The sequence below is a fragment of the Xenopus tropicalis genome, chromosome 9 (genome assembly GCF_000004195.4).
Source record: "Xenopus tropicalis strain Nigerian chromosome 9, UCB_Xtro_10.0, whole genome shotgun sequence".
NCBI classification, from domain to species: Eukaryota; Metazoa; Chordata; class Amphibia; order Anura; family Pipidae; genus Xenopus; species Xenopus tropicalis.
In genome coordinates this window covers 58,406,613-58,419,134 of record NC_030685.2, presented here as the reverse complement: position 1 = coordinate 58,419,134, position 12,522 = coordinate 58,406,613, and the positions used below count along the sequence as shown (strand labels likewise).

Genomic DNA, 12,522 nt, shown 5'->3' with positions numbered 1-12,522 from the left:
ATTCACATACTAATGCCATTATTGATGCCACACATCAGAAGTGAAACTCTACACAAAGCAGTAAGAAAAACTTGCACCCAATCTACCAAAGATGGCGCTAACCTCAGTCTGCATTGGTGAATTGCATGCATGCAATTATTTGTATACACTATTTAACAGGTATTGCCAACAAAGCTAACATTCTTGGAGAAAAAATGTTGCATTCCAAGACATTTTGCCTAAACTTTGCAGGGAGTGCTGCTTTGGTAAATGAGGCTTTTAATGTTTCATATATTTGTTGGGGTGTATTGCTGAAACCTTGAGCTGTGGCGGTAACTGGAGCATGAAGAAAATATTTAATTACATCAAATATTCTAATAACTTAAAAATTATTTTTCTATTTTAACAGTTTCATTATGATCATGGACAACATGCTGCCAACCGCACTGATGATTACGTGGGTCCTCTATATCTCAGCATTTATAAAGAAGATTGTACATGAGAAAGAGATGAGATTGCATGAGGTATAAACTTCCTTCCTGAATCAAAGACATTGCCCAGCGTGTAGGGCGCTCCTGCTGGCCATCTTGCTCCAACCTTTGAACACACATATTTTTTTATATATGTTCAATAAAACATATGGGATAGGTATGGGTTATTCTTTAAATATCCCTATATCTACAGATGTTTCAGACTTTAATAGCTCTCTACATCCTTATTAGAACAGAACAGCAATCCATTGATAAGCTGCATTATGTTCACTATCCATAACTGCTCAGTATTATGTCCAACTTTATGTTTTGAAGTATATTGTGTTCCCTTATAAGTTAGGGTACAGTGACTTGACAGTAATAATAGGTGTTATCTATCTTTATATCATTTCCTTTACAGTACATGAGGATGATGGGAGTCAACTCTAGCAGCCATTTTTGTGCTTGGTTCATTGAGAGTGCATCGTTCTTATTAATAACAGTCAGCATCCTGGTCCCCTTATTGAAGTTCGGCCGAATTATTCCCAATAGCAATGGTTTCATCCTATTTCTCCTTTTCCTGGATTATAGCTTAAGCATTATTGCCATGAGCTACCTCATCAGTGCTTTCTTCCACAACTCCAATGTGGCTGGACTTAGTGGAAGTCTGATCTACATCATTACTTTTTTACCTTTTATTGTCATTGCCACCAAGAATTCTGCCTTATCGTTTTCTGCTAAGACATTGCTGGTAAGTTGATATGGCAGGCCAAATCTGACTAATCCGATCATTGGCCCAGATACAGTGGGGTCTTAAGACCCATCTGACAGAGATAGCATCAATGTGCTCATGCACTTCTCATTTGAAGGGAATGTTGGCCAGATACTGGTCATGCAGGCCAATAAGCTGCCAACTCAGTCTGTATGGCCACTTTTAGTTCTGAAGTACTTTTGGCTGATTTTTGTTCAGTCTGCCACAACCCTATAACATCAGGCCATATCCTCAGCCTGTTTCTTGTAACACAGTTATCATGTGGACAGAAGGTAACTGGAATTAGGAAAAGAGGATTTTAAGAAAAAGATTGTAGTTTCTATGTTATTTTGGCACCAAAAGATTTAAATGAGGTTTAAGAATGATATGCCAACATACCATATCCTTATATTCCCGCATTATATAAACAAACTAAATTATGCATACAGACTTTAATGTATCTCAAGCTATATATTTTTTTTATTCTATTGCTATCTTAGTGTATTATGCCGCCAACGGCGCTGAGCCATGCAGTCCAGTATGTGAATTTTTATGAAGAACAAGGCGTTGGTGAGTTTCATTTTGTGGCATAAATTTCTGCCACCTTTTTGTAGCTTATACATCAGGGATCCTCAAACTACGGCCCCCTAGGGTAATTTACCTGGCCCTTGCTCCGTCCTCACCCCTGGCAGCGGGGAGCTAGGAGAGGGAGGACGGATGGAGCGGGGCAGCTGGGAGAGAGAGGATGAGGCGGGGAGTGGGAGGACACAGCAGGGAGCGGGAGGATGCAGCGGGGAGCAGGCAGAGGGAGGACGTAGGAGCGGGTCGTAGTTTGACCCCGCAGCAGCTAGCTGGAGCAAGGGGGAGACCGTAGTTTGAGGACTATAGGGCTAGCCATGGGGCTAGCCATTTTCTTTCTTTGCCAAGTGCTCCCTGCCATGTGACTTGTACTCTGATAAACTTTAGTCTCTCTTTACTGCTGCACTGCAAGTTGGAATGATATACCCCACCCCCCCTTACCACTACAGCAGCTGATCAACAGAACAATAGGCAGGTAACAAGATAGCAGCTTCCTGACCCTGAACTGTCTGAACTGATAGTGCCTCCATGGGCTACTAGCACTGCTGGAACAGTCCTGAATTTTAGCAAGTTGGTAAGCAGGGAAAACTGCCTATACTGCCTTCAAAAATTTAGGGTGCTTCAGGCATTTCTCTACACTGGGGAAAAACTGCCCCATGTGCCATTAGCACACACACACACACAGATTACACTTGTGAACAATAACTCCAGATCCTAAATACATTGAGGGGCAGATGTAGTGGCACCCAAAATACTTTAAATACAGTAAAAGACAGAGGGTAGGGTCACACAAAAATACATTAAATACAGTGAGAAGCACTGGGAACTTTAGCCCCAAATACATTAAATGCAATGAGAGGAAATGATTTCTGATACCTCAGGCCCCTTTACTTTTCCAAAAAGCAGGTTTCCTGAAGGCTTCAGCCTTGTAGAGTTCAGAACCAGTTCAGAAATCTTTTTGCGTTGCTAAATGTGCTCACATGCCCCACCTGGTGGTAGACATAAAAATAGCATCGAAACAGGAGAATTCCTATTTAGCTGTTGGGACTTGGGTTCATCTGACAGCACATTGAGGAGAAGAAACAATAGGTTATCTGAAAGGAGTTCAATTGTCTAGTGCTGGCTCCTTTTGAAAGCTCAGACTCAGGCACAATGCACTGAGATGGCTTCCTACACACCAATTTTGCAATTAAAATAAATACATTTTTTGGTTCAAGAATAATATTTTAAATGGTAGTGTTAATTATTTGCAATGGAAACAGTGTAAATTAAAAATAAAAAGTATTCCATAAAAAGGTATGACTAAATCCCTTTAAGATTCCCTTTTCTTGCTTTCTGCTTAACAAGTAGACACGTTACATGTGTTTTCCTATTTTATATATTATAAAACTATATTATACACTTTTGGCTGTATTTATTAACATTAGACACAAACATAATGTTGCCCATAGCAACCAATAAGCAATTCGATTTGAACGGTCACCTCCAAGTTAGAAAGCAAAAACAAAAATCTGCCACGGGCAAAATCACTGGTAATATTTGTTTCCAGTGTTAATAGATACTGTATGCTCCTCACTGTGATTAAGTGCCATAGGAAAGGCATCCACAATATCTAATAGTGTGTTACAGGCATGGGAGTGATGGTTAAGAAGGAGTGCAGTTCTGTAACCACTTTCTATAGATGCTTTTGCTCTTCACCTGAATAACAGCTATAAGTGGTATATTTAGTAATGCTGTCATTACAAGCAATGTAACATAATATTCTATTGGTGAAGATAACTATGTTTTCTTACAACTGGATTTATTTTGCCTCTCCAGGGATACAGTGGAGTAATATGTACACATCCCCACTTCTAGGGGACTCAATGACTTTTGGATGGTTATGCTGGCTTTTGTTAATAGACGCCATGATTTACTTCCTTGTTGGGTTTTATATTCGGATGGTATTTACAGGTAAAATGAATGTCCTTGAGATTCCCACAAAAAGCTGTATTAATATTTACATACTTTGAAATAGGTCATGTTTTAAATACAAATTATCTACTTTCTCTTTAGGCAAATATGGAATCCCAGCTCCCTGGTATTTTCCCTTCCAGATATCATTCTGGCTGAAATGCTGTGGATTGGAGTCTCTGCGCCCTACAAAACCATGCGGTTTGACATTTAACAATATCAAGGCAGACAGCATATATCATATAACAGGTAACTATCTAGAGAATGAAATGGTAAAATGAGCACTCATGGCTTATCAACTAACATTTTACCTTTTTGCAGGTGCTGAGAATGATCTTTGTTCATTAAAAGAACAAGAACCCAACGGTCTTACTGCGGGAGTCTCACTTTATGGCTTAACAAAGGTTTTCCAGTCCAAAACTGCTGTCAACAATCTTAATTTAAACTTCTATGAGAGTCACATAACGGCACTTTTGGGGCACAATGGAGCTGGAAAAACTACCACTCTGTAAGTGCATTCTCAATTTATTTAGCATCTACTGTATCTTAGGTCAACTAGGTTGCAGCCTAAGATCAAAACTTTCAACAGATTTATAAGCTAATGAAACCATGTTATCGCAAAGCTGCAATAGTTGATATTTTATTTTACAACAATGCAGTTTTTCATCATCTTAAAATATACTTTCATTTACTTTCTCTTAAACAAAAAACAAACAGTAAAGCTTTCAGTAGTCTGCAACAGTATCTCATCAGGTGTTCTATATTGGTCTATGGACAATGCCCAAAATCATTTAAACAATATACCAATATACATTATACAATAATATATCAGTCTAAAGAAACTGTACATGCTCTCAATAATTTATCTAATACATTTTAATTGAATAGATGTAGAACTTCTAGAAATTATGGTGGAGCTTAGTGAATAAGATCTGTACCATTAGAACAAAGTGAAATGGTTGCCCTTACAACAAATACATTTGTTTAACTGTAGATCTTAACAATGATAAGGTTGTGACAAGCTCCCTCATAAAATAAATGAAGTATATCAGATGCTTCAAAATGCTCTTAAGGCAAAACTATAGTAGGGCTATCCTGAATTGCTAACTGTACTATGAGTTATAGGTAATATAAATATTCCTAGGGGCTGATTTACTAACCCACGAATCCGACCCGAATTGGAAAAGTTCCGACTTGAAAACGAACATTTTGCGACTTTTTCGTATGTTTTGCGATTTTTTCGGATTCTGTACGAATTTTTCGTTACCAATACGATTTTTGCGTAAAAACGCGAGTTTTTCGTATCTATTACGAAAGTTGCGTAAAAAGTTGCGCATTTTTCGTAGCGTTAAAACTTACGCGAAAAGTTGCGCATTTTTCGTAGCGTTAAAACTTAACGCTACGAAAAATGCGCAACTTTTCGCGTAAGTTTTAACGCTACGCAAAATGCGCAACTTTTTACGCAACTTTCGTAATGGATAGGAAAACTCGCGTTTTTACGCAAAAATCGTATTGGATCCGAAAAATTCGTAAAGAATCCGAAAAAATCGCAAAACATACGAAAAAATCGCAAAGTACCGATCATTACGAAAAAAACGCAATCGGACTCCATTCGACCCGTTCGTGGGTAAGTAAATCAGCCCCCTAGTGTTTTGTATGTTCGCAATTTTATTGGCATAAAATGTATTACACAGTTACATGACGTACAAAAAAATCAGCAATGGCAAGATGATTTGGACAAAAGCATGGAAAGGATTTGAATTTATCTAACAACTTCCTGATGATTTCCTTTGTTTTCGTTTTCTCCAGTTCCATGTTGACAGGTCTCTTTGGTGCCACTTCTGGTACTATTTATGTGTATGGTGATGATATTAAAACAAATCTGGATCGTGCCAGGAGCAACATGGGGGTCTGCATGCAGTATGATATTCACTTTGATCATCTTACCACAAAGGAACACCTGCTGCTTTATGGTTCTATCAAAGCTCCTCACTGGACCAGGGCACATCTACATGAAGAAGTAAAGAAGTGAGTGGCACAATATTGCTAAGGCTTCTCAATCATGGTCCTTTATTGGCGAAGTCATAAAATAATAAGAACTACAGTGCCTACTCTTAATTTAATATGGCATGGCATTAAAAAGCCACTCTTCCTTCATTTTCCTTTCAGTCTGTCTAATATAAATAATAATAGTTTAACATATTTATTTTCATTTTGCTTAATTATAAGGGAGAGTTCTCTAGCTTACTTATACAGGTATGGGATCCCTTATCTGGAAACCCATTATCCAGAAAGTTCCAAATTACGGAAAGGCCATCTCCCATAGACTCCATTATAAGCAATTGTAAGCAATAATGCTACATTAAAAATGATTCACTTTTTCTCTGTAATAATAAAACAGTACCTTGTACAGGTATGGGATCCCTTATCCGGAAACCCGATATTCAGAAAGCTCCGAATTACGGAAAGGCCGTCTCCCATAGACTCTATTTTAATCAAATAATTCAGATTTTTAAAATTGATTTTCTTTTTCTCTGTAAAAATAAAACAGTGCTTTGCATTTGATCACAACTAAGATATAATTAATCCTTACTGGATGCAAAATAATCCTATTGGGTTTAATTAATGTTTTAGTGGTTTTTTAGTAGACTTAAGGTATGAAGATCCAAATTATGGAAAGATCCCTTATCCGGAATACCCGTGGTACCAAGCATTCTGGACAACAGGTCCTATACCTGTACTTGATCCCAATTAAGATATAATTACTCCTTATTGGAGACAAACAATCCTATTGGGTTTATTCAGTATTTAAATGGTTTTTAGTAGACTTAAGTTATGGAGATCCAAATTACAGAAGGATCCCTTATCCAGAAAACCCTAGGTCCCAAGCATTCTGGATAACAGGTCCTGAGCATTCTGGATAACAGGTCCCATACCTGTACAAATAACAACTATAATTGTATCCCGTTAAGTGACAAAGTGCCAGAAAGACTTACTATTCAGAATCCATGACCCTCTTCATTCTTTTAATTTTTTCTATAAGAGTTTCTTGAAGAGGTGTGGATCTATTGTAGCAAAATATATTGTGTCCTGAACTTTCCATTGCTGCCTCATTGCATTTTTTTAACTTAAGAAAGAGCTTGTATTGATTGCAAATATTGGTACTGCGCTTTGGAATGCTTTATACACAAAAAACACACAATTGAAATGGACATTCCCATTAAGAGACTCCTCCTTTGCCCCCTTCATGCAGCACAATTTTACAATTATTGAATATGTTGGAGAGCACAAAGCATGAATGTTTTGCCCATTGGGATCAGATTGTATGGGGGCTTTTTTAAGTCATTCTTTAAAACTTACAGACAAAAAAATGCTATTGTTGTTTATGATATTGATTAATCAAAGTGGTTGATGTAATGTAAACTTCCCTTGCTAAATGCTAAAAAAAACCCCTTTTTTTGCAGAAATTTGAAAGATATAGGATTATATAATCACCGTCACAAGCCCGTGAAAGCCTTATCCGGTGGCATGAAAAGAAAGCTGTCAATTTGCATGGCCCTAATTGGTGGTTCCAAAGTTGTGGTCTTAGACGAACCAACCACCGGTGTTGACCCTTGTTCAAGACGCAGCATCTGGGAGGTCATATCCAAACAGAAGAAAGGTTAGAGAGAAGGCCCTGTGCACATAAATATTAATAACAACACATTAATTAATTATATTTTGTTCTATCCAGAACTGGGGGATGATAGAGTTTTAAACAGGGATTCTTAACCCAAAAATGGGTGCCCATTCTGTTTACGTTGGATCTCCATGATCCCTCTGGGTACAACAAGGCAAATAAGTGCATAATGTAAGCTTGTAACTGTGAGAGCATTGCAAATGCAAGAAAAATATATTATGTAGTTTCAATTGATTTTACATATATTACTACAATGGACAACAACTGAGTAGTTGGCACAAATAGTGAAAGTTACAGTAGCCAAGGTGGGAACACAGTTAATTCTAATAAAAATAAAAAACAATCATTTATGACATTTAGGTCTATTTGGAAAATTTGTTTATATAGCAAAGAAATGTAAATATTTATTCATGTCCCAATGAGCCCAGTGTCTATGTGTTTGTATGCTAGCTTTGTGAAATACTTTTGGGGGCAAATATTGCAATTGCTGTTGGTTGTGATAGAAGAGTAAATGCCTACAACTATTCTTTCATTAAGTGTGTTATTTCGCTATTGAAACCTTGATAAATTACCTTAAGCTACTTTATTACAGATAAAACAATAATTTTATCCACCCACCATTTGGACGAGGCAGAGGTGTTAAGTGACCGGATTGCATTCCTTGAGCAGGGAAGCCTGAAATGCTGTGGGACCCCCATGTATCTTAAACAGATGTTTGGTTGTGGGTACCACCTCACGCTTACTAAAAAGGTAAAATGTGGAAAATAATACACTAATAATAATCATTCTATGGCAGAAAAGGTTTCAGCTATTGCTTAATTTCAAACATATTTTTGTAACCTGCAAATGTTTGTAGTGTTTAATCAGATAAAAAAAAACTAAAGTTCATACTTTTCTGCATATAATAGATAAGAAAACTATCAGGATAAAAAACAATATTTCTAGAATTCAATAGATCTTCATTTAATTAAGAAAAAAATGATTTTTATCACTGGCCTTCTGAGATACAATAGGATACAGAAAATGCATCCTTTTGGCCAGCAAAACAGGCAAATCAGCTGCATTGATTCCTAATTTTATTCAAACAAAAGGGTAAAATACATTTAATATGAACTCAGCAAATGTTGGCACTCCTCTGGTGGTTGTGTTTGTTTAGCATTCTTGACATGTTTGTATCACAAGGACATAGAACAAATGTAAGAAAAGGTACTGATGAATTTTGCATGCATAACCTCTGGGTGCCAGTGAATGTAGAAGCTTCTAAGTTTACTTGTGTAGCCCCCATAATCCTTAAAAAAGGAATATTGTGATTGAAAGCAAGAAACCAACATTAATGAAGTCTTCAGAGATTTCCAAGGCAATACAATTACATACAGATCTACTTCTCTTTCCATGGAGACAAGGTGAACCCACATGCTAGATACAGAAGGTTTGCAAACAAATGATTGGTCTCCTGTTTATCCATTTGGCACATCTCTGCTATTGGCATGACCATGACAGGATAGATATCTTTGGATTCAGATTTGTTGATGTCCATATAAATTGTAAAAAATTATTATTGTAATGTTTTAAGAAAAACAATTAAGTTAATAATTCTAAATCTGTTAATTATGGTACAATGAAATGTGGAGCCTGGATAAGTGTATACCACTCTCACAGATAATACCCATTTGCTTTCTTTTATCCAGTAGGCCCGTTTGTCTATGGCCAATAATAAAATTCGGAGGTTAGCATTTCCCATTGATATACTTGGGTTAATTTATCAATGGACTGTCTATGATAGGAATAAATCCTGCGTGTGCAGATTCACCCACAGGCCCCCTCTGACTTGGATGGATTCTGTTCTTCAAGCTAGCCTTGGTTACTACTACCCTGGCCTTGAAGACAGAGCCACCTGTTTGGCTGTAAGCAGTTCCTTGTTTTCTGTGCTGTGAAGAGATATCTCTATGCGCTTACACTGGTTTCGCCTATGCTCATACACTTTTTTAATGTTGTATGCTACCATGTCACAAAGTCTATAAAAACCCATTTCTGCTTTGTTCTGTAGTTCTGACCCATGACTTTGCTCAGAACCCATGTATGGGTAAAATTAACCTTACCTTTTTACCTCCTGTGAATTTCGGTATCTGAATTTTCCATAACACCTACATCTACCTTTGTATTTTTCGTACAAAGCAGCATGTTTTGTCTCTGCAGTAAAATCCACAAGCCAGCTGCAATAATGTTTCTCATGGTGTGTACATCATCAGTTAGGCTGCTATGGGATGTGTTTTTTAGATAATTTTCATATATGGTCTGAATCTTATTTATAATGACAAGACAGACCGTTATATGGGCAAAGGTTTACCGTGGTTCAGTAGACAATATTACCCTACCCAATATTATCAGTGGATTGCTTTTACTGACCTTGTTAAGTTATGGAAACAACTATCTGTTTTAGATTACTGGACTTTAACAAGCACTGCATATATAATTTTGTAATCCCCTAAAAATGCATGTACAGTTATTTTTATGAATGAAAAGCAGTTCTGCTGCATCTCAAAAGCATCTTTTAACAATGTCCACCTTTTATTTTAGTTCCCGAATCGAGAGAACCGAGAAGAATGCAATGTAGAGTTGGTGACTGATCTCATAAAGTCACATATTCCAGAGGCTTGTTTGAAGGAGGATGTTGGAGGAGAACTAGTGTACCTCCTGCCTTCATTTAATACTGACATTTCTGGTGCCTACTTATCTCTTCTCCAAGCTTTGGATAGCAGAATGAATGACCTCCATATTGGGTGCTATGGAATCTCAGATACTACCATAGAAGAGGTACAGTATTAAAGTCTGAGCATGATATCAGTATATCAGTAATGTTACTTCAGTCACAATATTTTCAAAAATCTTTTCCGCCTGGTAAAATATAGTTCTTACATTTAAGTGTTATAATGAGGCCATGATTATGTACTAAGTACATGCTGTAGAAACAAATCTGTGTACAAGACATAGTAGACATCATTATTATTAGAACATAATGCACACCAAACCCCATAAGATCAGTTACTGAAGTGTGGTTATTGCTCATAAATTCTTTTTGCTACTACACAGGTGTTTCTCAAGCTGGCCGATGGCCTTGATGAAAATAAACAAGATGCCATGGCTTGGTCCAGCACAAAGATGGTGATACCTATACCTAATGAAGAAAATTTGTATGTGCAGGATGAGTTGTCTTCAACCAGTTACAGCTTTACAAAAAGAGATGGTATATCACATACACCTTTTTTAGCTTTGGAATTAAAGGAGAACTAAATCTTTTAAAAATGAATATGGCTAGAAATGCCATATCTTATATACTAAACTTATTGCACCAGCCTAACGTTTCAGCATCTGTAAGCTCAGTAACTGACAGCAGCACAGAGTGAATCGTCAGAAAAGAATATGGTGGCACAAATATGTACTAAAGGCTAAAGGGCTGTGGTTGCCTTGGGCTAGTACAGAAGCCGAAAACATAATGTGCAGCATTTCTATCCCACTTCTTTAGTTCAGCTTTAGTTCTCAATTGTAAATGAAAGTATATTCTGGTTATAGACATTGTAAAGCTATTTTTATATATTGAAATACATATATATTTGTGTACTCTGTACTTTTAACATAACATTTCATGCACATTGTTTCTTTTATTATGTTATATAGACCAGAACCTGACCAATGAGGAAAAGCTTACTGGTGTGTCTCTGCTCCTCAAGAAAATCATGGCCATCTTTATTAAGAGGTTCCACAATTCAAGGCGAAACTGGACAGGTCTTATAGCTCAGGTTCTGCTCCCTGTACTCTTCATTAGCATTGCCATGGGGCTAGGGTCACTTTCCTCCAATGCTGCATCTTTTCCAGAACTCCTGCTAACACCCAATCTTTATGGTACATCTTTACAATCTGTGGCTTTTGGGTAAGTACTGAAAAGAGCTATGAGTTGCATCAGCAGATTATCGTGGGTATAGGAGCCAGAGGGTTTAAAGTTTTCAGTGTTCCTGCAAGACATAATTGTTAGCATTTAGGTTCAGTTTTCATTACAAGCTTCTGAATATAGTAAAAGTGAATAATGTGAAAGAATCTGAATTTTACTATTTAGAACCTTTTACACAGAATAACAGAAAATAAATTCATGACAAACCAGATGAAAATGAAATAAGAAAGGCACAAAGGGGCATTTTACATTTATTAACACTTTCCCTACAATTTAAATAGACAATTGTATGAAGAAGATAAAGTCACATGTAATATATAAAAATACTATGGGTGTCTAGCCTAGAAATGGAACACATTTTGCCCCCCCCCCATTTATACATTACTTCTTTTTAAAACCTTTACAAAGCTACAATATTTATTGTATAAGTTGTCTGTAGACAACTGTAGTATTTCCAACCAAATTTTTTTGCCTACTGCAAATATTATTACTTTTGACATGTATTTAAGTGATAATATATTTAGCAGCGATGTTCAATAGAAGAGAGTAAACATCAAACAGAAATATTATATTCAAATACTGACCTATACAGGAGAGAGTTCTGCTTGTTCTGCTTCTGAATTTACAATTGAAAAAGAAGAGGAGTTATTATACACAATGCCCCATATGTTATAAAATGTGCCCAGGTGCAGTAACCCATAGCAACCAATAAAATGTTTGCTTTTAAACAGAGGACTAGTAAATGCTATTTGCTGATTGGTTGCTATAGGTTACTGTACCTGGGCAAACGTAGTGCCTTTTATTACATCACCCCCAAAGAGGCAGATTTATCAAAATTCAACTTTGTGTAGTTTTAAAGGTTTTATTTTCCCATTGATTGGGTGGTTTATTTTCTAATTATAAATTGTTCTTATTAAGGTTGTATAATAAATCAACTTCTAATCTGGTCTCAGCAATGAATTCATTCCCTGGCATAGACAACTCCTGCTTGAACCAAAATTCGTAAGTATTTATGTATTGTTTTTGGACCCACAATAGCAACCCACAAATTAAAGATTCATGAATATGGCATTGTGCTTTATGTGAATAAACATTGCACTTATATTTTGTTTTTAAATACATATCAGCAAGAGTACAAGTGCCTACCACACTCTATGATCTTTTC

General features: G+C 36.6%; 1 protein-coding gene across 1 annotated transcript in view; it reads left to right on the top strand.

The window, feature by feature from the left end:
- Positions 1 to 12,522, top strand: part of LOC116407817 (ATP-binding cassette sub-family A member 12-like) — a 50,925-nt gene that overhangs the window by 2,237 nt on the left and 36,166 nt on the right. The window contains exons 3-12 of the mRNA XM_031893857.1: positions 389 to 503; positions 871 to 1,200; positions 1,701 to 1,770; positions 4,054 to 4,240; positions 5,542 to 5,760; positions 7,197 to 7,393; positions 8,004 to 8,161; positions 9,989 to 10,225; positions 10,502 to 10,655; positions 11,087 to 11,339. Of these exons, the coding sequence (XP_031749717.1) occupies positions 389 to 503; positions 871 to 1,200; positions 1,701 to 1,770; positions 4,054 to 4,240; positions 5,542 to 5,760; positions 7,197 to 7,393; positions 8,004 to 8,161; positions 9,989 to 10,225; positions 10,502 to 10,655; positions 11,087 to 11,339 (1,920 nt within the window). The remainder of the gene's footprint in view (positions 1 to 388; positions 504 to 870; positions 1,201 to 1,700; positions 1,771 to 4,053; positions 4,241 to 5,541; positions 5,761 to 7,196; positions 7,394 to 8,003; positions 8,162 to 9,988; positions 10,226 to 10,501; positions 10,656 to 11,086; positions 11,340 to 12,522) is intronic.